At 34.5% G+C, this 24,163-nt stretch overlaps 1 protein-coding gene across 1 annotated transcript; it reads right to left on the reverse strand.

Annotated features, from left to right (window-relative positions):
* Window positions 1–20,212: 20,212 nt before the first annotated feature.
* On the reverse strand, window positions 20,213–22,472 carry LOC107904114 (F-box protein At2g39490). The gene is made up of 3 exons (XM_016830382.2): window positions 22,327–22,472; window positions 22,008–22,181; window positions 20,213–21,925 (listed from the first exon to the last, which is right to left on the reverse strand). The coding sequence occupies exons 2-3, from the start codon at window positions 22,161–22,163 to the stop codon at window positions 21,596–21,598; spliced, it is 486 nt and encodes a 161-aa protein (XP_016685871.1). The 5' UTR covers window positions 22,164–22,181; window positions 22,327–22,472; the 3' UTR covers window positions 20,213–21,595.
* Window positions 22,473–24,163: the final 1,691 nt, after the last annotated feature.

The raw sequence follows: 24,163 nt of genomic DNA on the forward strand, positions 1-24,163 counted from the left end.
TGTGTCTGATTCAATTGGATATCGAGGCAAAGGAGGTTCACTTCATCGAGGTCGAGGCAGAGGTCATTTTTCAAATAAACCTCGGTGCCAGTTGTGTGGAAAATTTTGGCACATTGTGCAAAAGTGCTATTATCGTTTGGGTACTTCTTTTACTGGTTTTCCTGAGCCTAATGCAGGTTATAGAGGTGCAAGTGCTAATCTTTGCTCAATGGGTGATGTTGATGATGACAACAAACATAGTATAGCACGTGCTTTTGTTTTTGCTAATGGTTCTTCCTCTTCTGTGAATGTTGCTATTGCTGGAGAACATGTTTGGTTTCCTGATTCAGGGGCCACTTCTCATCTCACTCGGGATGCTTCCAGTGTGACAAATAGTGTCCCATATACTGGTGTAGGTAAGGTCATTGTTGCTAATGGTCAGTCTTTGTTAATATCTAGCACTGACCAAAGTACCTTGCTTACAAATAATAGACCTCTCCATATGAAAAATTTGATGTATAGACCTGGCATGAAAAAGAACTTGATGTATGTGTCATGGTTCTCAAGGGATAATAAGGTGTATTTCGAATTTCATGCTACAAAATGTTTTGTTAAGGATGCAAGCTCTCATCAGGTGTTGTTGCAAGGAGTTGAGCAAGATGGCTTTTACAAACTAGAGGTTGTTAATACTAGTGAATTTGATTCTATAATGAATGTTGAAAAATTAAATGTTAGTGTATACAGTGTTTGTGTTCTTATGATACATGGCATAGAAGATTTGGCCATTCCTCTTCAGATGTGATGGCTCAAAATTTTCATTCTTGTAAAATGAATGTTACTAAGAATAAAGATGTTACTCTTTTTGTAGCTTGTCAGATGGGAAAGAGTCATAAACTTCCTTTCTCGCATTCAAAAACAGTCTATACCATGCCTTTGTAGCTCATTGAGATTGATGTCTGGGGTTCAGCTCCTGAATATTCAAGTGGTTTTCGATATTATGTTACATCTGTTGATGCCTACTCATGTTATACTTGGATTTATTTTCTACAATAAAAATCTGATGTTGTTATTGCCTTATTACAATTTAAAAACCAGGTTGAGTTAGAGTTTGATAACAAAATTAATGAGGTTCAATCTAACTAGGGGGAGAATTTCAAAGCTTGTCATCTCAACTCACCTCTTTTGGAATTAAGCATCGAGTCTCTTGTCCACATACTTCTGAACAAAATGGTATCGTAGAATGAAAACATCAATAGGTTGTAGAACTTGGTCTTACTTTGTTGGCATAGTCATTTATGCCTATGAAGTACTGGTTTGATGATTTTTCCAGTGCTGTGTTTTTAATCAACAAACTTCCAACCAAGGCTCTTCAAGGGTTTACTCCTCATGAGATGTTTTTCAAGACTCTATCAAACTATTCTTTCTTGAGGGTTTTTGGTTTTTTGTGTTATACTCATTTTAGGCCATTCAATAACAATAAAATGTAGTTTCAATCAGCTCATTGTGTTTTCTTGGGATACAGTACCATGCACAAGGGTTACAAATGCCTTTATTCCAATGGCAAAGTGTTTATCTCACGCCATGTGGTTTTTAATGAATCTATTTTTCCTTTTTCTAGGAAGTTTGCTGTTAGTGTATTCTCACATGATATCTCAAAGATGGTAATTACCAAATTTCCTGATGTCTCTTCAACAACACCAGGTTTATCAATTAATTCAATTGTCTCATCATTAGCTACTTCAACTAGTTCTTCTGCTTTTGTTTCTAATGACTTAGCTATTGATTTTCCATGTAAATTCTCTTCAAGCTTTAATATAAGAAGAGTCACTCTATCATATGTTCGTATTGGTTCTAGATTTGTTTTTTCTACTTTGGATGTTACTTCTGGTTCTTCTGGATAGCCTGGTCCACCGTTTGTTGACTCTATTAATGAGTCATCTACTAATAATCATCCTATGATTACTAGAAGTAAGGCAGGAATTTTTAAGCCAAAGGTTTACTCTTCAGAACTTTAGTCTTTAGTTTTTCATGAGCCTCAAACTGTCTATGAGGCATTGGCTGATCCTCAGTGGCATGCTACTGTTGAAGAAGAATATAATACTCTTGTTCAATAAGGCACTTGGAGTCTTACTTCATTACCTTCCAATTGAACTATAGTAGGGTGTAAATGGATTTTTAAGACAAAAAGGAATGATGATGGTACTGAGGCTCAGAAGAAGTCTAGATTAGTGGCTCAATGCTTTTCTCAACAACCTAGACATGACTACAGGGAGGCTTATAGCCTTGTGATCAAGGATACAACAGTTCAGATTATTCTTACACTTGCTTTGTCTCACAAATGGAAGTTACTCCAAGTGGATTTTAATAATGCTTTTCTTAATGGAAATTTACAATAAGATATCTAAATAGTGCTTCCAGTAAGGTTTGAACGCACTGGATCAAATGGGGAGCAATTGGAAGTGAACTCCATGAAATATGATTATTTCCTAGAAAAACCACATATCCTAAAGTCATGAAATATGATTGGTTTACGAGAAGATACCTACATGCTTGAATCCATGCAACTTCATTTTGTTTGAGAGCATGTAGCAGCTAACAAGTTAGAAGTGAACTATGTTCCCTATTTAGAACAAGTAGTTGATATACTGACTTTTATAATAAAAAACTGATATACTGACTAAACCACTAGTTGTTGGGTCGTTCAATTACTTTAAACAGAAACTAAAAGTGTGTGCACCTGATGAGTTCCAGAAAAAGGCTGCTGAGTGAATTTTTTTTCTGTTGCCATAAGGGAATGTTAGCAGTAAATATATAGTTGGCTTAGTCTACTAGATTGTTAGTTAGTTTGCTAGCTAATGTTAGTTAGCTGCAGTTATTCATCTTTGTTGTACTTTCTTGATTCTCTTCTTGTATATATATGGTTGCTTATTTGTGTGCAAGTTTAACATATGAAATACAATATTACTTTCTCTATTCATCTTGTTAGAATTGAGTGACCTGAATCCTTATTTAAATAAAATATAGTGGTAAAATAAAATAAAAGTAAAATCCATATAGAACTACACTTCTTTTATTTTATTTTAGAATAAGGTTTTTAAACATTATTAAACTCCATCTATTTGATATTGATTAGAATAAGGTATTTCAATCTTACTACACTCCTATTAGAATATGGTTTTACAAGCCTATAAATAGACATAGTCTACTCCTCTTGTAATCATTCGAATTCGACATAGTGAATTTTTTTCTCCTCTGCCCGTGGTTTTTTTCCGAAAGGGTTTCCACGTAAAAATGTGTGTGTTCTTTATTTTTCCTTCCTCTTTTCTTTGCGATATATTGTCATTACCGACATTCTAGTTTTACACATCTCTTTTCTAGTCTTCTAATATTATAGAACATGAAAAAAGTCTAAGCAAAATAGATATTGCTATTTTGTATTAATTGTTTTATTTTGTATTATACTTTTAAGGAGTCTGAGCATAAAATAAAACTATAGTTCAAGATTATTAGCTATGGTAGTGATAGTGATAGTGATATAATTTAAAATTTTTAAACAACCATTGCATTCGAATATTAGAAGCTAGTTTTAAGAAAAATTGTAAAACTTATTATCATTTTCACAAGTTTTACAAATTTTTAAAATTCTTATGATTTTCAAAATTTTTATTTTTAATTATTTTAAAATATTCCAATGATTTTCATATTTTTTTATATTTTAAAATTATTATAATTTTTTACAATTTTTGAAATATTTTAACAATTTTTTTAATTTTTAAACAGCTTAAATTTTTTATATATTTTTAAATAAATTTTAAATTTTCTAAACAATTTTTTGTAATTTTATAATTTTTACAAGTTTTTTTTCATTTTTAAATATTTTTACAATTTTCGAATGATTTTTGGCCAATCAATGTGTCACACCAACGATCAACGTTCAATGTGCCACATCACCTATTAAAAATATTTGAAATTGTTGCAATGTGCCAAAGGAAGTACTCACTTCCTTCACCACTACGACAAAGCAACAACTTGCCATATTTGGAATATTGGCTATTTATTGAACCAAATCTTTGGGTTGTGTTGATATCGTGGAATGATTTAAACTCATCAATGAAGATCAACTCACTTGGAGAAACATGTCTTGAGGATCGAATTGGATCGAGTATGTCAAATCCCTTGGACCAAAGAAGTTGGATCAAATCAAAACTTGACTTATCTACCAACAGTCCATTTTACTTTGGTCGTTAATATTATAATGTTTTTAACTAATTTAGCTACTATATAGAAGGGACTATGATTAATCTTCATTATGTTAGCAAGTCTCAAAGTCCTTATATAGTCAAGAGACTTGTATAGGTTTTTGGTACAACACTTATATGTTCACTTAGGAACATTATTTGTGAGAGTGCATTCTTAATTGTAAAACCTTTATGTAGTTGGTTTTGCAAGCTAAGTTCTCAATGGGAGAATTTAGTGGTGAGAGATCTAGTCTTTTGATTACAAAACTGAAGAGTCTTTACTAGGTGTTTTAGAACTAGGATCATTGGTTGTTTTTGTTCCAAAGGTATTAGATTCATCTCATTGAGCTAGGGTCTGTAGATGTAGGGAAATCAAATTGCGTAAACACCTTTGTTGTCCCCTGTTTTCATTGTGCTTGTCACAATTATTGCGAAAAAGCCTACTTTTGTAGTCACTTTTACTCATTTTATGTTTCTTGTAAACTTATTAATTGTTTCAGGTCAACAATTGGTATTAAAGTTTCTAACCACAAGTTATGGAGGGATCATCAACCACTCATCCCTTTATGTTGGATATTGGCCATAATACCTATTGGAAAGCACATATGAAAATTTACATCAAATCTATTGATGAGAACACTTGGTGCTCAGTTCTTATAGGATGGGGCCTCCTGTGATTCACACTAAAGCAGGAAGAATTGCTAAACCTGAAGTACAATGGAAAACTAAAGAGGAACGTCTTGCCAATGCCAACCCTAAAACATTGTATGCCATCTTTAGTGGAGTAGATTTGCAAGAGTTCAAGAGAATTGTAAAGTGCACGATTACCAAAACAACCTAGGATATTTTACAGACTGCTCATGAAGTGACTAACATAACTATGTAATCAAAATACAAATGCTTACCTCCAGATTTGAAGCCTTAAGAATGCAAGAATTAGAGACCATAGGACAATTTTATGAAAAGTTCTACAATCTATTGAATCAGACATTAGCTCTAAGAGAAGAATATTCCAAAACCAAACTAATTAGGAAAGTGCTGAGATCTTTCCTAAAAGGTTCTCTATTAAGGTCACTGCTATTGACTAAAGACTTTGAAATATTGGAAATTAATGAACTCATTGGTTCTATGTATACTTTTGAAATGAAATTTGATGAGGTTTAATGCAACAAGACATAGGGTGAAAAAAATATTACCCTCCATGTAAGAGAGGAAGTGCCAACTTCTTACAACACTACGATTGAAGAACTTCAGGAGCATATTACATTACTCATACAAAATGTCAACAAGAAATTTAAGAAGTAATCAATGAGGATCATGAAGTTTGAGTCTAGCACAAATGCACCAAGGAAAAATCCAAGAGGGTAATCATTAAATAAGAATATGATAAAGATAAAAAGAAAGGTGTATAATGTATGTCAATGATATAGGCATATCTAATATGAGTGTGCGAACACTCTAAAAAAGAAGAATAAGTCATTATGCATAACTTAAAATGATGAAGATTAATCCAAAAATTGAGATTTAGATGAAGACCATCTCAACAACTTTCTGGCCTTTACAGCTAATACTATGAAAGGATCTAAAGTTTATTCAAATGAAGATTCTGATGGTGGTTTTGATAAGGAATTCTTAAAGACTTACAGAATCATACTTGGAAAATGAGAGCATGTATGTGATATGAATGCTCACCTATTGAAAGAAAATAGATATTTGAAAGAGGAAAACACAAGGCTAGGCAAGTAAATGAAAGCTAAAGAATCTCTTCTTGCTAAAGAACTTGATAATTCAGTAAAAACCTAGAAGGAACTTGTTGTAACCAAGCTTACACTTGAGAAATTCAATTTTAGCAGTAATAAGCTTGATGAGCTCCTCACTACAAGGAAATAAGATCTAGGAAAATAAGGAATTAGTTATATAGACAAAGGAAAGGCTATAATCAAAAGTCCTACTATCTTTGTGAAAGCTTCAAGAAGCTCATGTTAGACTAAGAAGGCAATGAATTCCCATAAAGTAATGTTTCATTATTGTAGTACCCCCGACCATATTAGACCTTGATATTTCAAGATGATGTAACACCCTATACTCGACTCGATCGCCAAGTCCAAGTTAAAGGATGTCACATTCGTTGTCGAAGCAACTACAATCATTTTACGACAATTAACAAAATTTAACGATTTAAATAAATAAAAAATATGCAATCAATAGGTTAAAAAATCATTATTGGGCTTGTTACGAGCTTATGAAAGCTCTGAAACTAATTCAAAATCAAAATAAGACTACATTGAAAATCTCCAAATTTCAGGGTTAACGTCGCGACATGAGGGGTTCCTCATCGTGATACGACATATTGACTTGGCTAAATGGCCTCCTTAAACTCTCATTTTGCCATGGCATGGGCTTAAAGCTCGTCCCGACGACCTATAATCGGCATTGCAACATGGTTTTCTCATCATGATAATGTTCGAACAACACCACAACGTCACTAACTGTTTCTTCAAAATTCGTTCAAACAAAAACCTGCAATTCAAAGGTATAACCATGCAAACGTATTTCAATTTTATTTTAGACCAAATTAATAGTAAGTAAACAATTTTTAAGTTGACCAAAACACACTCATATCATATTTAAAACTTCAATTACTATACAACCAACACCAACATCCTCAATAGCATTAACAAACATATACATAAAACATATACCATTCATATGATATAACCACTAAACACCTAATTCACTAAGAACATAGCATTAGCAACATTTTCTAACATTTTAGTTCATGCTCAATGTTTATTCATAAACAACAACTAAGTTACCATTTCATAACTTGACATATCAACCTACAAGCATATATACATATATAGGAACCAAAATACTCAACCTAGGTACATGAACTTGTAATACGAAATAAGAGGATTACAAACTTTCTAAGTCGGGAGTCATTTGCTAGATATTGTAACTACACTCAATCTATTGGGATTTTACTGTACTTGTACACAGAGAAAACAAAACATATGTTGAGTAAATAACTCAATAGTAATACTATGATTTAAAGCCTTAACTAAGTTTTTAAATGTGCATATCATTAATTTTTAACATAATTCCACCCAAAATTCGCATATGACACTTAAATCTTACATAATCATACTCTTTCCCACTCTTCATACCCATAATTTATTCATTCATGTTATTCTACCATTTATATATATACACAATCTACATGTATACCCAATTCCCATATTATCTTTTATATCAATTTTTAAGCTTATGCCTCTTGATTCTCAAATGCTCCTCGAGTTCATTATTAACTTAATAATTCTGTCATCCCAAGTTGCCCATCAAAATGACTTACTATACAATGCCTACCACTCTAGGTTGCTCGATAGCGATGGTTTTTCCTCATTTCAAATTAGTCATCTCGAGTTGCCTAGCATTAATGACTTTGTTGGATTTGGTGTTCTATGTGTAGTATTTTGGTCTAAGTACACTTGCAATTTTTTTGAACAAATTGGTTAATAAAACAAATTTATTAATTAAGAGTAATATACTTTGTATTATTATCCTCAAAATAGTTTTTGCACGTAAAGCAAAATGGAAGTAAATGTTACTTATTGGTTGTCTAATGTTTAACAAATACTAAGCGATACTACATGTTCGGATCGTGATACAAAAAGATAACTTATATTAGTAGACGAAATTAAACATGTCCTTATAGTCTAATCAAAAATGGGTAAATTGATTGAAAGATTATTATGTCATCTATCAAGTCCAATTGGAGAGATGTCTTGTCTTGGGCATTGAAGTAGATGACTCCTAGAAGATAGAGACATAAATGTGATTGACTGGACTAACAATACATCAGACTGGACCCAAGAATAGATCTTTAATTCGCTTATGGATTTTTCTCACTTGAGACGTTCATAGTGTGACATACCTAAATCCTGAGTGGATGGTAAACTGTATATGTAACAGCCCGATTTTGGGCCTAGTCGGAATAGTGGTTTCGGGACCACAAATCCGACGAGGGAAAATATGGTTATTATTATATTTTTATGGTCTACAATTTCACGAAAAATTTTCGTAAAAATTTCGTTCGAAAATTTCGACGTTTGGGCACTCAATTTAGTCAAAAGGACTAAATTGTAAATAGTGCAAAAGTTGAGTTCTATATGTAGAAGTATCTAATTGATATGAAATTTTAAATTGGAGGTCTTTATGTGGTAATTAGACCATTAGTTAGTTGATGGACAAAAATAGACATAAGAAATGAGAGAAATAGATTTTTTTAAGTGGGGGCATATTAGTCATTTGGTAATAAAAAAAATAAAATGGGAAAAAGATGACAAAAATCATCATCTTCCTCATTAGTTGCTGCCGAAATTTGAAGGAAGCCATAGCTAAGGTTTCTTTGCTTTCTCAAGCTCATAGTAAGTGCATCCTAGCCCCGTTTTTAATGTTCTTCGCATTTTTGGAATCCTCGTAACTCGGTTTAGCTTATTCTAGCAATAATTCGTGTTAGGGCTCATATTTGGAAAAATACCCATAGGTGAAATGTGTTTATTTTGCTGTTTTATGGTGGAATATGAAGCTATAAATTATGATAAACAACTTTTGCTAAGCGATTTTAAGCGAAAACGGGTAAATAGGCATAATCGGTAAAAATAATTATTGTTCATAAGTGTATGTTAGAGTGAGAATTTGATGTTGCCATAGAAGGGAAAAATGTTCAGCATGTCATAAAACCTAAGAATAAGTGATGAAGTTTAATTTCCGAGCTTGGGGACAAAAGTGTAATTATGCAAAAGTTTGGGGGCAAAATTGTAATTTTTCAAAAAGTTGGGTGGTGGATTATTTTAATGCATGTGAACATTAAATGAGTTAAATTTGCTATTATAGATCAAGAAAGACGTGAAGATTATCTCAAACGAGGAAAAGAAAAGATAGTGGAGTGAAGTGCAATATTACGATATTTTGCACCGAGGTAAGTAAACACGTGACTTGATGTATTATTTTGACATTAATTGATATATGTTGAGATTTATTTGGAATTAAAATAAATGTTTGGCCATATCCTAAAAATGTTGTTAAATCGGGAAAGGTGGTAAAGGGTTGCAATATATGATTTATGGGTTGAACACTCGGAATAAGCCGAAGTATGTTGTACATAAAGGGGTTGCTGTGTGCTGATTCCCCGATTCATTGGTGGTGCTATGTGCGATATCCACCGTATCTTTGAAATGTGAAAGGGGGTTGCTATGTGCTGATTCCCCCGAGGGGTTGCTAAGTGCTGATTCCCCAGTTCATTGGTGGTGCTAAGTGCGATATCCACCGTATCTCTGAAATAAAAAGGGGGTTGCTATGTGCTGATTCCCCCAAGGGGTTGCTAAGTGCTGATTCCCGGATTAAGTGGTGGTGCTAAGTGCGAGATTCACCAATAACGGTTAACATTCCGAGTGCTCAATGAAAAAGTGTGGAAGGTGAATATTTCCATATGGTGGAAATTTTTATGGGGCAAATATTGAGTTGGATACTAAATCGATCCATGTATGAGATGGGAGAAAATATCAAAAACGAAAAAAGGAACGATTTAGTTATAAACTGTGTTGAACAACAGCAGATGGGTAACTTTGAAAAATCACCATAAATGGTGGAAAATGAATGGGAAGCTGAATAATATATGAAATTGAAGCTGAATGTGTCTATTTTCATATGAAATAAATAGAATAAGCAAAAGAGTTGTATTTTTGGAGATATCTGAATTTTACTGAAACAGGGCTGGATTGATTTCGGGATCCCCTGTTCTAACTTTGGAAAATCACCAAAAATTGTACAAAAATAATTATGGTGTGAAATTTATATTCCTGGATTCCTTATTGACTCTATTTTTAATAGAAACAAGCGAAACCATTTTTAAAATTTTTTACAGAGAGTTAAGTGAATTTTTTTGAGGAAGGGTCAGAACCGTTGGGCAGTGAAACAGGGGAAGTTTTAATGAATAAACTGTACTAATTGGCTGGGTAAAAAATTCTGAAATTTTTATGGTGAAATGGTATATGAGTGTAGTTTCAGGGAAAATTTACGAAACTCAATTTGGAGCCCTGTAGCTCCGGATAAAAATAAATTAGCGACTATGACGCAGAAAAACAGTTTGCTGGAAATTGCCTAAACAATGAAGTTATTCATGAATAAGTTTATATTTTGGTGTAGTTATGTGAGTAATTACTTATTTATCATGTGTTTACTTACTAAGCTATATGCTTACTCGATTTTATTTTTCCCTTGATTATAGTGACTTCCGACAACTCGGAAATTTGGAACGAAGTCAGACAATCATCCACACTATCCTTCACACTTGGGGTATTTTGCTACTATCGTTCCGGAAAATTATGGCATGTATAGACGACCTATGAAATATGGAATCATCATGTAAATATATGTTATGGTTTTATTTAAAATGTGGTGTTCATTAATAGTTAAATTGTGAGTATTATTATAAATGAGTTTGGTTGATATATATATATTGGATTGTGATTTAAATTTGCAGGAGGTTTAAGCAAAATTAAGCAGAAATGCTGTCGAAATTTTTTTTAAAAAACTTAGTAATACCTCATACTCTGTTCCGAGCCGGAATACGAGTAAGGGGTGTTACATTTTAGTGGTATCAGAGCCAGGTTTAGTCGGTTCTCGGACCAATAAAATATGTGTGAAAGTCAGTCTATACATGCCATCAATATATTGTGATAGTGTGATGATTTCTGACAATTTAAAATTTTGTTTTATATAGTAAATGGATCCTAATCGAAGTATGGCAGATGATGTTGAAAGTAACACGCCGGTTCCCGCACAAGGGACTGCGCATGAAGAGAGTAGACATGAGACACATGGACAGGATGAGGCTCGAGAAGCCTTCCTCCGAATGATGAGTGATTGGTATACAGAATATGTCCGTGTAAATCCGAATGTTCCACCTCCTCCACCCCCTCCTATTCCTCCGCCGGTCCCCGTAGCTCCACGAAGTGCTGAATTGGTGAGATCAAGTAAACCACCCGTTGATAGAATTCGAAAGCATGGGGCTGAAGATTTCAGGGCCAATGTTGATGATGATCCGGAAAAAGCCGAGTTTTGGCTTGAAAATACTATCCAGGTATTTGATGAATTATCTTGTACTCCTGAGGAATGTTTGAAATGTGCTGTGTCTTTATTGAAGGATTCGGCATACCGTTGGTGGAAAACATTAATAACGGTGGTTCCAAAAGAAAGAGTTACTTAGGACTTCTTTCAGGAAGAATTCAGAAAGAAATATGTAAGCCAACGGTTTATTGATCAGAAGCGCAAAGAGTTTCTCGGATTGAAATAGGGCCGAATGTCAGTAGCAGAATATGAACGGGAGTTTGTCCGGCTTAGTAAATATGCCCAGGAATGTGTGCCTACGGAGGCTATTATGTGTAAAAGATTTGAAGAGGGGCTAAATGAAGACATCAGATTACATGTTGGAATTTTAGAGTTAAAAGAATTTGTGGTATTAGTTGATCGTGCTTGCAAAGCTGAAGAGCTGAGTAGAGAAAAGAGAAGGGCAGAGATGGAAGCTCGAGATGTAAGGAAGAGGTCAATGGGCAGAACATTTCAATCTCACCCGAAGAAGTTTAAAGGGATGGATCCACGACCAACCGGTTCAGTTGGGTATTCACGCAGAGACCGAGGGAGGTCATATTCCGGAACTACAACTCGAGCTACCTCAGTGGCAAGTGTGGGTAATGTAGGAAACACCATACCTGAATGTCAACAGTGTGGCAGGCGACATACTGGTGAGTGTTGGGGATTTAAAGGAGCTTGTTTCAGATGTGGTTCCCAAGAGCATTATGTAAAAGACTGCCCTGAGAGAATAGAAGAAGAAAGATTACAAAGAGCTGGATCGGGTGATGTTGTCAGTAGAGGCAGACCACCGAGAAATGTGGGAAGCCAAGCCAGTGGTAAGAGTGTGATAAAAGATACAGCTGGAGGATCAGAAACTAGAGCGCCTGCCAGGACTTATGCTATACGCGCTCGAGAGGATGCCTCATCTCCCGATGTGATTACTGGTACATTTTCTCTTCATGATATTGATGTTATTGCTTTGATTGATCCCGGCTCTACTCATTCATATATATGCATGAATTTGGTGTCTAGTAAGAAATTGCCTGTTGAAAACACTGAATTTGTAGTTAAAGTATCAAATCCTTTAGGCAAATATGTCTTAGTCGATAAGGTTTGCAAGAATTGTCCCCTGATGATTCAAGGTCACTGTTTCCCGGCTAATTTGATGTTGTTACCATTTGATGAGTTTGATGTTATTTTGGGGATGGATTGGTTGATATTGCATGATGCCAAGGTAAATTGTAGACAGAAAATTCTTGAATTAAATTGTGAAAACGGTGAAATTCTCCGGGTTGAAACAAAGGAGCCGAATAAGTTGCCTATGGTGATTTCGCACATGTCTGCTCAGAAATACTTGAGAAAGGGATGTGAAGTTTATCTTGCTTATGTGCTGAACACGGATATTACTGGGTCAAAGCTTGAATCAGTGCCGGTAGTTTGTGAATTTCCAGATGTATTTCCAGAGGAATTGCCTGGGTTACCTCCGATTAGAGAAGTTGAGTTTTCTATTGATCTATTACCTGGTACTGCACCGATTTCTATTGCACCGTATCGAATGGCTCCGACTGAGTTGAAGGAATTAAAAGCTCAGTTACAAGAGTTGATAGATAAAGGATTTGTGAGACCGAGTTTTTCTCCTTGGGGTGCTCCTGTGTTATTTGTGAAAAAAAAGGACGGCTCTATGAGACTTTGTATTGACTATCGTCAGCTCAACAAGGTGACTATAAAGAACAAGTATCCTTTGCCGAGAATTGATGATTTATTTGATCAATTAAAAGGGGCAACAGTGTTTTCTAAGATTGATTTGAGGTCTGGTTACTATCAGTTAAGAGTTAAAGAGTCTGATGTGCCGAAAACCGCCTTTAGAACAAGGTATGGACACTATGAATTTCTAGTAATGCCTTTTGGGTTAACAAATGCTCCAGCTATTTTTATGGACTTGATGAACCGAATTTTTCGGCCGTACTTGGATAAGTTCGTGGTGGTGTTCATAGATGATATTTTAATCTATTCTCGGGATGAATCTGAGCATGCAGAACATTTAAGAACTGTGTTGCAGATTCTGAGAGAAAAAAAATTGTATGCTAAATTCAGCAAAAGTGAGTTTTGGCTTCGTGAGGTTGGATTCTTGGGACATATAGTTTCAAGTGAAGGTATTCGGGTTGATCCAAGCAAAATTTCAGCAATTGTTGATTGGGAGCCACCAAAGAATGTGACAGAAGTTAGAAGCTTTCTGGGCTTAGCTGGGTATTACAGACGCTTTGTCAAGGGATTTTCGATGATTGCTTCTCCTATGACTAAGTTACTGCAGAAGAATGTCAAGTTTGAATGGACCAATAAATGTCAACAGAGTTTTGAAAAGTTGAAGGCATTATTGACTGAGGCGCCAGTGTTGGTGCAACCTGAGTCCGGGAAGGAGTTTGTAATTTACAGTGATGCATCGTTGAATGGTCTTGGGTGTGTGTTAATGCAAGAGGGCAAAGTAATAGCTTATGCTTCGAGACAATTGAAACCGCATGAGAAGAATTATCCGACGCATGATTTAGAATTGGCTGCCATTGTTTTTGCTTTAAAAATTTGGCGTCATTATTTGTATGGTGAAAAGTGTCGAATCTTCACTGATCATAAGAGTTTGAAGTATTTGATGAGCCAAAAAGATTTGAATTTGCGGCAACGAAGATGGCTCGAGCTAATCAAAGACTATGAGCTAGTGATTGATTATCACCCCGGGAAAGCTAATGTGGTTGCTGATGCCTTGAGCAGAAAATCTTTATTTGCTTTGAGAGCTATGGGTACGATGTTAACTTTATCTGATGATGGCTCAATGTTGGTTGAATTGAGAGCTAGACCATTATTTCTTCAGCAAATTCGGGAATCTCAAAAGAATGACAGTAAATTGCAAGCCAAGAGAGCTCAGTGTGAAGCAGGTGTTGACTCAGATTTTCAAATTGGTTTAGATGATTGCTTGATGTTCTGGGATAGAGTATGTGTACCAAGAAATGATGAGTTAATTCAGACCATTTTATGTGAGGCACATAGTGGTGACTTGTCAGTTCATCCGGGTAGTGTGAAAATGTATAATAATTTGAAGAAGTTGTATTGGTGGCCAGGCATGAAAAAGGATATCTCGGAATTTGTATCAAAGTGTTTAATCTGTCAACAAGTGAAGGCTGAGCATCAAGTACCATCGGGTTTACTTCAACCGATAACGATTCCAGAGTGGAAGTGGGATAGTATTACGATGGATTTTGTGACAGGATTGCCTTTAACTCCAAAGAAGAAAGATGCTATTTGGGTAATTGTTGATAGATTGACAAAGTCGGCTCATTTTATTCCGATACGCATTGATTACTCACTTGACAGGTTGGCAGAATTATATGTTGCTGAAATAGTGAGATTACATGGGGTGCCTAAATCTATTATATCGGATAGAGATCCGAGATTTACTTCGAGGTTTTGGATAAAGTTGCAGGAAGCCTTGGGTACAAAATTGAATTTCAGTACTGCGTTTCATCCGCAAACTGACGGGCAATCGGAAAGAGTGATTCAAATTCTTGAAGATATGCTCCGGTGTTGTATTTTAGAATTGAAAGGCAGTTGGGAGAAATATCTACCATTGGTTGAATTTGCTTATAACAATAGCTATCAGTCAAGTATACGAATGGCACCGGATGAAGCATTATATGGGCGTAAGTGTAGAACTCCTTTATATTGGACTGAGCTCGGTGAGAACCGGATTCATGGAGTCGACTTGGTGAAAGAAACTGAAGAAAAGGTGAAAATAATTCGTGACTGTTTAAAGGCTGCCTCAGATCGGCAAAAGTCGTATGCGGATTTAAAGAGAAAAGAAATTGAGTTTCAAGTAGGTGATAAGGTGTTCTTGAAGGTGTCTCCATGGAAGAAGATTCTGAGATTTGGTCGTAAAGGCAAACTAAGTCCACGATTTATTGGACCATATGAAGTTACCGAGAGAGTTGGCCCTGTAGCATATCGGTTAGCTTTACCACCGGAGTTGGAAAAGATACATAATGTGTTTCATGTGTCGATGTTGCGACGTTACCGTTCGGATCCTTCACATATAGTTTCCCCTACAGAGATTGAGGTCAGACCAGATATGACTTATGAGGAAGAACCAATAAAGATTTTGGCTCGGGAAGTCAAGCAGTTAAGGAATAAAAGTGTATCCTTAGTAAAAGTACTGTGGCAAAAACATGGGATGGAGGAAGCTACGTGGGAACCGGAGGAAATTATGAGGAAACAGTACCCAAATCTCTTTTCCGGTAAGATTTTCGGGGACGAAAATCCTTAAGGGGGGAGAGTTGTAACAGCCCGATTTTGGGCCTAGTCGGAATAGTGGTTTCGGGACCACAAATCCGACGAGGGAAAATATGGTTATTATTATATTTTTATGGTCTACAATTTCACGGAAAATTTTCGTAAAAATTTCGTTCGAAAATTTCGACGTTTGGGCACTCAATTTAGTCAAAAGGACTAAATTGTAAATAGTGCAAAAGTTGAGTTCTATATGTAGAAGTATCTAATTGATATGAAATTTTAAATTGGAGGTCTTTATGTGGTAATTAGACCATTAGTTAGTTGATGGACAAAAATAGACATAAGAAATGAGAGAAATAGATTTTTTTTAAGTGGGGGCATATTAGTCATTTGGTAATAAAAAAAAATAAAATGGGAAAAAGATGACAAAAATCATCATCTTCCTCATTAGTTGCTGCCGAAATTTGAAGGAAGCCATAGCTAAGGTTTCTTTGCTTTCTCAAGCTCATAGTAAGTGCATCCTAGCCCCGTTTTTAATGTTCTTCGCATTTTTGGAATCCTCGTAACTCGGTTTAGCTTATTCTAGCAATAATTCGTGTTAGGGCTCATATTTGGAAAAATACCCATAGGTGAAATGTGTTTATTTTGCTGTTTTATGGTGGAATATGAAGCTATAAATTATGTTAAACAACTTTTGCTAAGCGATTTTAAGCGAAAACGGGTAAATAGGCATAATCGGTAAAAATAATTATTGTTCATAAGTGTATGTTAGAGTGAGAATTTGATGTTGCCATAGAAGGGAAAAATGTTCAGCATGTCATAAAACCTAAGAATAAGTGATGAAGTTTAATTTCCGAGCTTGGGGACAAAAGTGTAATTATGCAAAAGTTTGGGGGCAAAATTGTAATTTTTCAAAAAGTTGGGTGGTGGATTATTTTAATGAATGTGAACATTAAATGAGTTAAATTTGCTATTATAGATCAAGAAAGACGTGAAGATTATCTCAAACGAGGAAAAGAAAAGATAGTGGAGTGAAGTGCAATATTACGATATTTTGCACCGAGGTAAGTAAACACGTGACTTGATGTATTATTTTGACATTAATTGATATATGTTGAGATTTATTTGGAATTAAAATAAATGTTTGGCCATATCCTAAAAATGTTGTTAAATCGGGAAAGGTGGTAAAGGGTTGCAATATATGATTTATGGGTTGAACACTCGGAATAAGCCGAAGTATGTTGTACATAAAGGGGTTGCTGTGTGCTGATTCCCCGATTCATTGGTGGTGCTATGTGCGATATCCACCGTATCTTTGAAATGTGAAAGGGGGTTGCTATGTGCTGATTCCCCCGAGGGGTTGCTAAGTGCTGATTCCCCAGTTCATTGGTGGTGCTAAGTGCGATATCCACCGTATCTCTGAAATAAAAAGGGGGTTGCTATGTGCTGATTCCCCCAAGGGGTTGCTAAGTGCTGATTCCCGGATTAAGTGGTGGTGCTAAGTGCGAGATCCACCAATAACGGTTAACATTCCGAGTGCTCAATGAAAAAGTGTGGAAGGTGAATATTTCCATATGGTGGAAATTTTTATGGGGCAAATATTGAGTTGGATACTAAATCGATCCATGTATGAGATGGGAGAAAATACCAAAAACGAAAAAAGGAACGATTTAGTTATAAACTGTGTTGAACAACAGCAGATAGGTAACTTTGAAAAATCACCATAAATGGTGGAAAATGAATGGGAAGCTGAATAATATATGAAATTGAAGCTGAATGTGTCTATTTTCATATGAAATAAATAGAATAAGCAAAAGAGTTGTATTTTTGGAGATATCTGAATTTTACTGAAACAGGGCTGGATTGATTTCGGGATCCCCTGTTCTAACTTTGGAAAATCACCAAAAATTGTACAAAAATAATTATGGTGTGAAATTTATATTCCTGGATTCCTTATTGACTCTATTTTTAATAGAAACAAGCGAAACCATTTTTAAAATTTTTTACAGAGAGTTAAGTGAATTTTTTTGAGGAAGGGTCAGAACCGTTGGGCAGTGAAACAGGGGAAGTTTTAATGAATAAACTGTACTAATTGGCTGGGTAAAAAATTCTGAAATTTTTATGGTGAAATGGTATATGAGTCTAGTTTCAGGGAAAATTTACGAAACTCAATTTGGAGCCCTGTAGCTCCGGATAAAAATAAATTAGCGACTATGATGCAGAAAAACAGTTTGCTGGAAATTGCCTAAACAATGAAGTTATTCATGAATAAGTTTATATTTTGGTGTAGTTATGTGAGTAATTACTTATTTATCATGTGTTTACTTACTAAGCTATATGCTTACTCGATTTTATTTTTCCCTTGATTATAGTGACTTCCGACAACTCGGAAATTTGGAACGAAGTCAGACAATCATCCACACTATCCTTCACACTTGGGGTATTTTGCTACTATCGTTCCGGAAAATTATGGCATGTATAGACGACCTATGAAATATGGAATCATCATGTAAATATATGTTATGGTTTTATTTAAAATGTGGTGTTCATTAATAGTTAAATTGTGAGTATTATTATAAATGAGTTTGGTTGATATATATATATTGGATTGTGATTTAAATTTGCAGGAGGTTTAAGCAAAATTAAGCAGAAATGCTGTCGAAATTTTTTTTAAAAAACTTAGTAATACCTCATACTCTGTTCTGAGCCGGAATACGAGTAAGGGATGTTACAGTATATGTGTGACTCATACACTTTGATGTAAGTAAAAGCTTGAGTTCAAATAGATAAGGAACCAAAAGCTAGTGCGTTGGGTGTATGACTTTTGTAGTATGTAGCGTCATTCACAATAGTGGAATTCATAGCCTGAGACATGGGTAAATGATATCCTTTCATTGTCATTACATGGTTGATGAAAAGTAAACATGGCAATGGGCCTTGTCTTTGTGATGAATGACTTAATTACTATTTGTTAGTAATTGACTTTTTATGAAGGAACATATGATGGTTACCATAAGATAAAATAAGATCATATTGGGAGAACAGATATTATCCCAAAGAGATCAATGATATCTTATGAGGGTAACACACTTATGACAAGGTCAATGAATAAGCATTGAGTAGTTGCTTTCGTAATGGTATGTCGTTGGGGAGAGTTTAGCCACGATACTATAGTGGAATGACTTCGTGACTAAATGAGTTTATAATTAATAGGCGAAAAGCCAAAACTTAATTATAAATCATTTTATCCTCAACTATATATGTCCAATCGGTCCCTCCGTTAGCTTGTTGAAACCAGAAATGAATTACATGTTTGAATAGAAATGAATGGAATTAACAGAAAAAGAGAAATGAGAAACATTCACGAATGATTATGGTTTTCTCTGAAATGGAGAAATGGAATCATTTGGAAATGAATGTAGGTTTCCAAAAATGAAAATAGAAATGATCCATTTGCAATTTTATACGAATTAGTTAAAAATGATCGGAATAATTAGTTTATGTTTTTGAGTTGTTTTGAAGCCCAAAAATGAAAATAAACCATCCAGTCATAGTGAACGCGTTGAGTTGTGAAATATTGAATGAATTTCTCAAAATTTTAACAGGGTAAAATCGTCAAAATTTTACCGAGGGTAAGACCGTCAAAATTTTATCAAATGGATGTTAATAGTGCCTTCTTGAATGGATTCCTGAATGAGGAGATGTATGTGGCACAACTTAAAAGATTTGAGGACCCAACAAAGCTAGAGCATGTTTACAAATTGAGTAAGGCATTATATGGTCTAAAGCAAGCCCCTCAAGCTTGGTATGAGAGAATGTTTCAACTTTTTATTGGTCAGAGTTTCTAAATAGGATTTATGGATAAGGCATTGTTCATTCGGAGGCATAAAGACACTACAATCATGGCCTAAATTTATGTTGATAACATAATATTTGGTGTTACATTAACAACTGCAAATGACACATTTATGAAGATGATGCAAAGTGAGTTCAAGATTAGCGTAGTGAGGGAGTTGTCATGCTTCTTTGGCTTTCAAATCAAACAACCTGAGGATGGTAGGTTTTTATTTCAAGAAAATTATGCAAGAAATTTGGTAAAGAAGTTTAGACTAGAGAGATCTAAGCATGCCAAAACACTAATGTTTATCAAAGAAAAGTTATGTGCAGATGCTGAAGAAGTGCCCACCTCTGCAACTACATTCAAAAGGATGATTGATAGTCTACTTTATCTTACAACCAGTTGACCTGATCTATGTTTCAACCATGGTGTATGTGCCCAATACTAGGCAGATCCAAAAGAATCTTATGTCAAAGCGGTCAAACAGGTCATTAATACATTCATGGAACACTTGATCTTGGAATTTGGTTCTCTGAAGATAGTGTACTGAGTTTAGTAAGGTACAGTGATGCTGACTTGGTTGGAAATATGGATGACCATAAAAGCACATCAGGTGGGTGTTTTTATTTGAGATCAAGTTTAGTTTCCTAGTACAATAAGAAGCAAGGATCAATTTCTCCTTCAACATCAAAAGCATAATACATAATTGTAGGTAAATGTTGTGCTTAACAGCTATAGATGAGACAAATGATGAAAGATTTTGAGATTGTCATACATGTTTCAAAGACTTATTACGGCAATACTAGTGCCATAAACATTTCAAAGAATCATGTGCTACATTAAAGAACCAAGCACATTGATAACAAACACAATTTCATTTGAGAATAAGTTGAGAATGAGTATGTTGAATTGAAGTATGTTTCTACTTAAATCCAACAAGCTGACTTGTTCACAAAAGCCTTTGATTCAAACAGATTTGAGAGCTTGAAAAGTTTAGTCGAGGTCTGTCGAGCTTGAGTTGTTGACTGTGTTTGGTAGGCATCTAGACGACATTGCTTGATCCATTTTGATTTTTCTAGGCAACTATGATGATAATTGGTTTTTCAATAATTTTGGTGGCTAATGAAAATTTTGGCACCATACTTTTTTATTTTGGTGGGGAAATATTGTATTTGAAAATTTATCATTCCATATCTTGGAGAGATTTTTCTGGGAGGTGCCAACTCTCTTTTGCTATAAATACCCAAGAGTATCCCCTTATGCATTCATCTGTGAACTCAACCTTCAACATCTCTATACTCCCTCAAGCTTAGCCTGCCTAAAAACTTCCAAGTTCTAGTTTCTTAATAAACCCCTAAAGCATTTCTTCAAAAAACCCATTCTTTCTTTCTTAACAATGACTGGCGTAAAGATAACCTCTGTTGAGCAATTCAAGAAGGAACAACAAAACCAACAGTTGGTGAGGAAACATCAAACCCCTCAGTCAAAGAGCCTGTTCAGTCTGTCAAAGAAGACATGAATATGTTGGACCATCTCAATAGACTTAAAGAGCAACTAATGAGATTAATGTGCTGTTGAATAACCCTCCTATGCTTGAGGATACTCCAATTGCAGAACACAGAATTGTTGCTGCCGCTATAGCAAAACCATCTTCTTTAGAAAGCCTTATGGATCCTTTTGCTTTTACCACCAATATTCAAAAACCTGTGGTGGAACCTAAAAGTTTGCCTTTAACAATATCATTTGTAACCAATGAAATTATTAAAATAAATACAATTTTTATCATATGATTTTGTTATATCAACCAACATATCAATATAAAATGTCAAATAGTTAAAATTCTAGAATATTGCTATTTCAATTAAAATCAGAATTTCAAGCCAAAATATTCTAAAATTTTTAAAAACAAAGAAATACTTGAATTAATTTCTTAAGCTACAACATTCTAATGCCGTAATTGGAAATATAAAATATTTGGATCCAATTTTTTTGTTTGGATGTCCAATAAAAAGTATGGATTTGGATTTATGCCAATCCAAGCTCAATTTCATATGATTTCAACAAAATTCGGATCAATTTCTTGATAGGAATTGAGCATTGATAAAAAATTAAAAAAACTTAATGGTTCAGATTAAATTAAAGGTTGGAATGAAGAATGAATATGTTTCGGAAAATTTTCCGAAACATTGTCAACCACTTTAAACTTGTAATGATATTTCCCTTTCTTCTCCAACTTGGCTACTTTCATTAGATGCTTCAAACATTTCCCACCTGATTTGGATATAATGACTGGATTATTGTCTCCAAATAATGGTATCAATCGCCTTGCCATGAAAATCTCCTTTTCTTCATCTGCAAATCCTTCTAATTTGATTGCTTTGAGATCACAGAGCTTATCAGGAACAATGAATAAAGTTGAGAATTTTCCTGTGCTAGGCATGTTATAGCATTTTGGATCAATCTGCAAATTTGATAAGCAAATACTTACTAAGTTTTAGGTATTGCTACTTCTAACATAAAATATGTAAAATGGGAAGACTTACAGTGACATAAAATCTTTCCAAGTGAGGACAAAGCTTCAGAAACCAAAGTAAGACATTGATTGATTCTCTGTCCATTGAACAATCAATCCACCAAAGTTCCTTTAGTTCGCTCAAAAAAAACAAAGGGTCTCTACTTGAACTGAGCAAGCAACACATCGATGTCTTAAAAAAAATCTGAAAGGTTAGTAATTATGTTGACTTTCCATTCTTAAAAGCATCTATTCATGTCAAACATGTATCCGTCATTCTTATACAAATTTGAGTAACATAGGTTAGTACTACATGAATATGAAAGTGAACATTTCTTTAATGAACATACCTCGAAAAACCATCCGCATATTGTTAGAGATTTAACACTCCTTATGCTTATCAAAATTGATTTGAAACATTTTTTCTTCGTGGTGCAGCGACAAAGTGTTCGTTTATACAAATTACAAGAATAACGATAACCAGGAGGCTTTTCAAAGTCTCATGTCCCTTCTGTTAGAGAACCTTGTCTGAGATCAATCATCGCATCTTTCAAGAATAAACCACACTCACAGATACAAATCCGGCGAAAAGTAGTACATTTACAGTACCCTTGAAACCGAAAGGACGCTAATTTGCCTCTGTATCTGAAACATCTTAAACAGGAACCTTCAAACTGAGAGATTGTAATCGGGGGCAATCGAGAATCACTAATTTATGAAGCACTTTGGCCTCTTTAATCTGTAAAGATTGTAACCCTTTGCATTTGGCTATAGTCAAGCTTTCGAGAAATGGCAAATTTGGCACTAAAGATGAAACTGCCACATTAGACAGGTGGCTTACTGATACGAGATACAATGATTTTACTTTCATTGTGTTTGAATATGGTAGTTGGGTTTGCAATGGCTTCAAATCCAAATCAAAGGGCATTGGGAATTCTTGTTTACCAGCTGAGAAATCAAGTCGAAGTGTACCATTTCTAGTAATGCTAGCAGCTAAGATGTTTCTTCCATTACTGAACTCAAATATGAAACCCCACTTATTCCTAGGTCTACAATGTGTATCAAAACCATCAAGAAAGCTTTGTATGGCTTTAATGGCAGCTTCCATGGTTACATCATGGACTGAATCCAACAAGGCCTCTTTCCAAAGGTGTTTCCAGTGAGTTGAAAGAAAAGAAGTTCGGACCACAGATTCAAAAGGGAGATACGAAGTGATGTGGTGAAGGATATTGTCAGGCAAATTACTGATGAAATCATTAGGGTTCATACTAGTACTGTGCAAAAGGGAAAAAAAATTGATCATGTAAAGGCTCAAAACATGTTTGATCATAAGCCATATCACAAAAACCCAAAGTGAAAATATACACAGGTTACCACTTGACTGACCTTTCTGGGATATTCACATGATTATACAGTTTCTCTTGATCATAATTCCATATAAACGATGGAATAATTTGGTGAAAAACGTCATCGTCTAACAATTGGTATCCGAATACCTATCAAATACAACAAGATTGATCTAAAATACTGAAAGTAGAGAAGAAAATATAGTGATCAAGTAAGAGTTGTTACCTTGAACTTGAAGTGTTTATTGGGATATTATCATCTGGTTCATGACTCTGTTTCTCTTGCTTAGTTTTCTTGTTTCTTCTCTTCTTTCCCATATTTTTGAGGTCTTTGTTCAGTATTAAAAGCCATATGTGGGCGAGATGATTTTGAACTCTCTCGCAAAAGAGGCCAAAGTCTTTCTAAATATTATAATACAGCCTTTGTTAATAACTCAAATCAACTTTATGATATTTGTCAAGGAAAATTAGAATTTTATTTTAGTGGGGGCATGAATTATAAATTTTTCCATTTCCTTGTGATTTTATAAATATTAATATAATTTAATATGGATTGAAAGTTTAATTAATTGATAATTATTTTATTGATAATAAAAACATTAATAAAATAGTTATAATTATAATTATTTTATATTCAAGATTTAATAGAAATATTACTAATAAATAATTATTTTTATATTATATTATATTATTAGTTTTATAGATTTAAAAAATATGAAAAATATGCCTAATACAAAATAATAATTCTTAATTGTTTGACTTTTTGTAACCCTCCAAACCCGTATCCGTCGTCGAAATAGGGTTACGAGCATTACGTACAATTGGAACATTTATAATTAAT

This window comes from Gossypium hirsutum, chromosome D05, assembly GCF_007990345.1.
Source record: "Gossypium hirsutum isolate 1008001.06 chromosome D05, Gossypium_hirsutum_v2.1, whole genome shotgun sequence".
NCBI classification, from domain to species: Eukaryota; Viridiplantae; Streptophyta; class Magnoliopsida; order Malvales; family Malvaceae; genus Gossypium; species Gossypium hirsutum.

Bases quoted from the DNA above. Each gene is read 5' to 3' on its own strand.
- LOC107904114 (XM_016830382.2), bottom strand. From the start codon at position 22,163: ATGTGTTGCTTGCTCAGTTCAAGTAGAGACCCTTTGTTTTTTTTGAGC. The intron at 21,926-22,007 runs GTAAGTCTTCCC...TCAAATTTGCAG, and splicing joins TGGAAAGATTTTATGTCACT to ATTGATCCAAAATGCTATAA.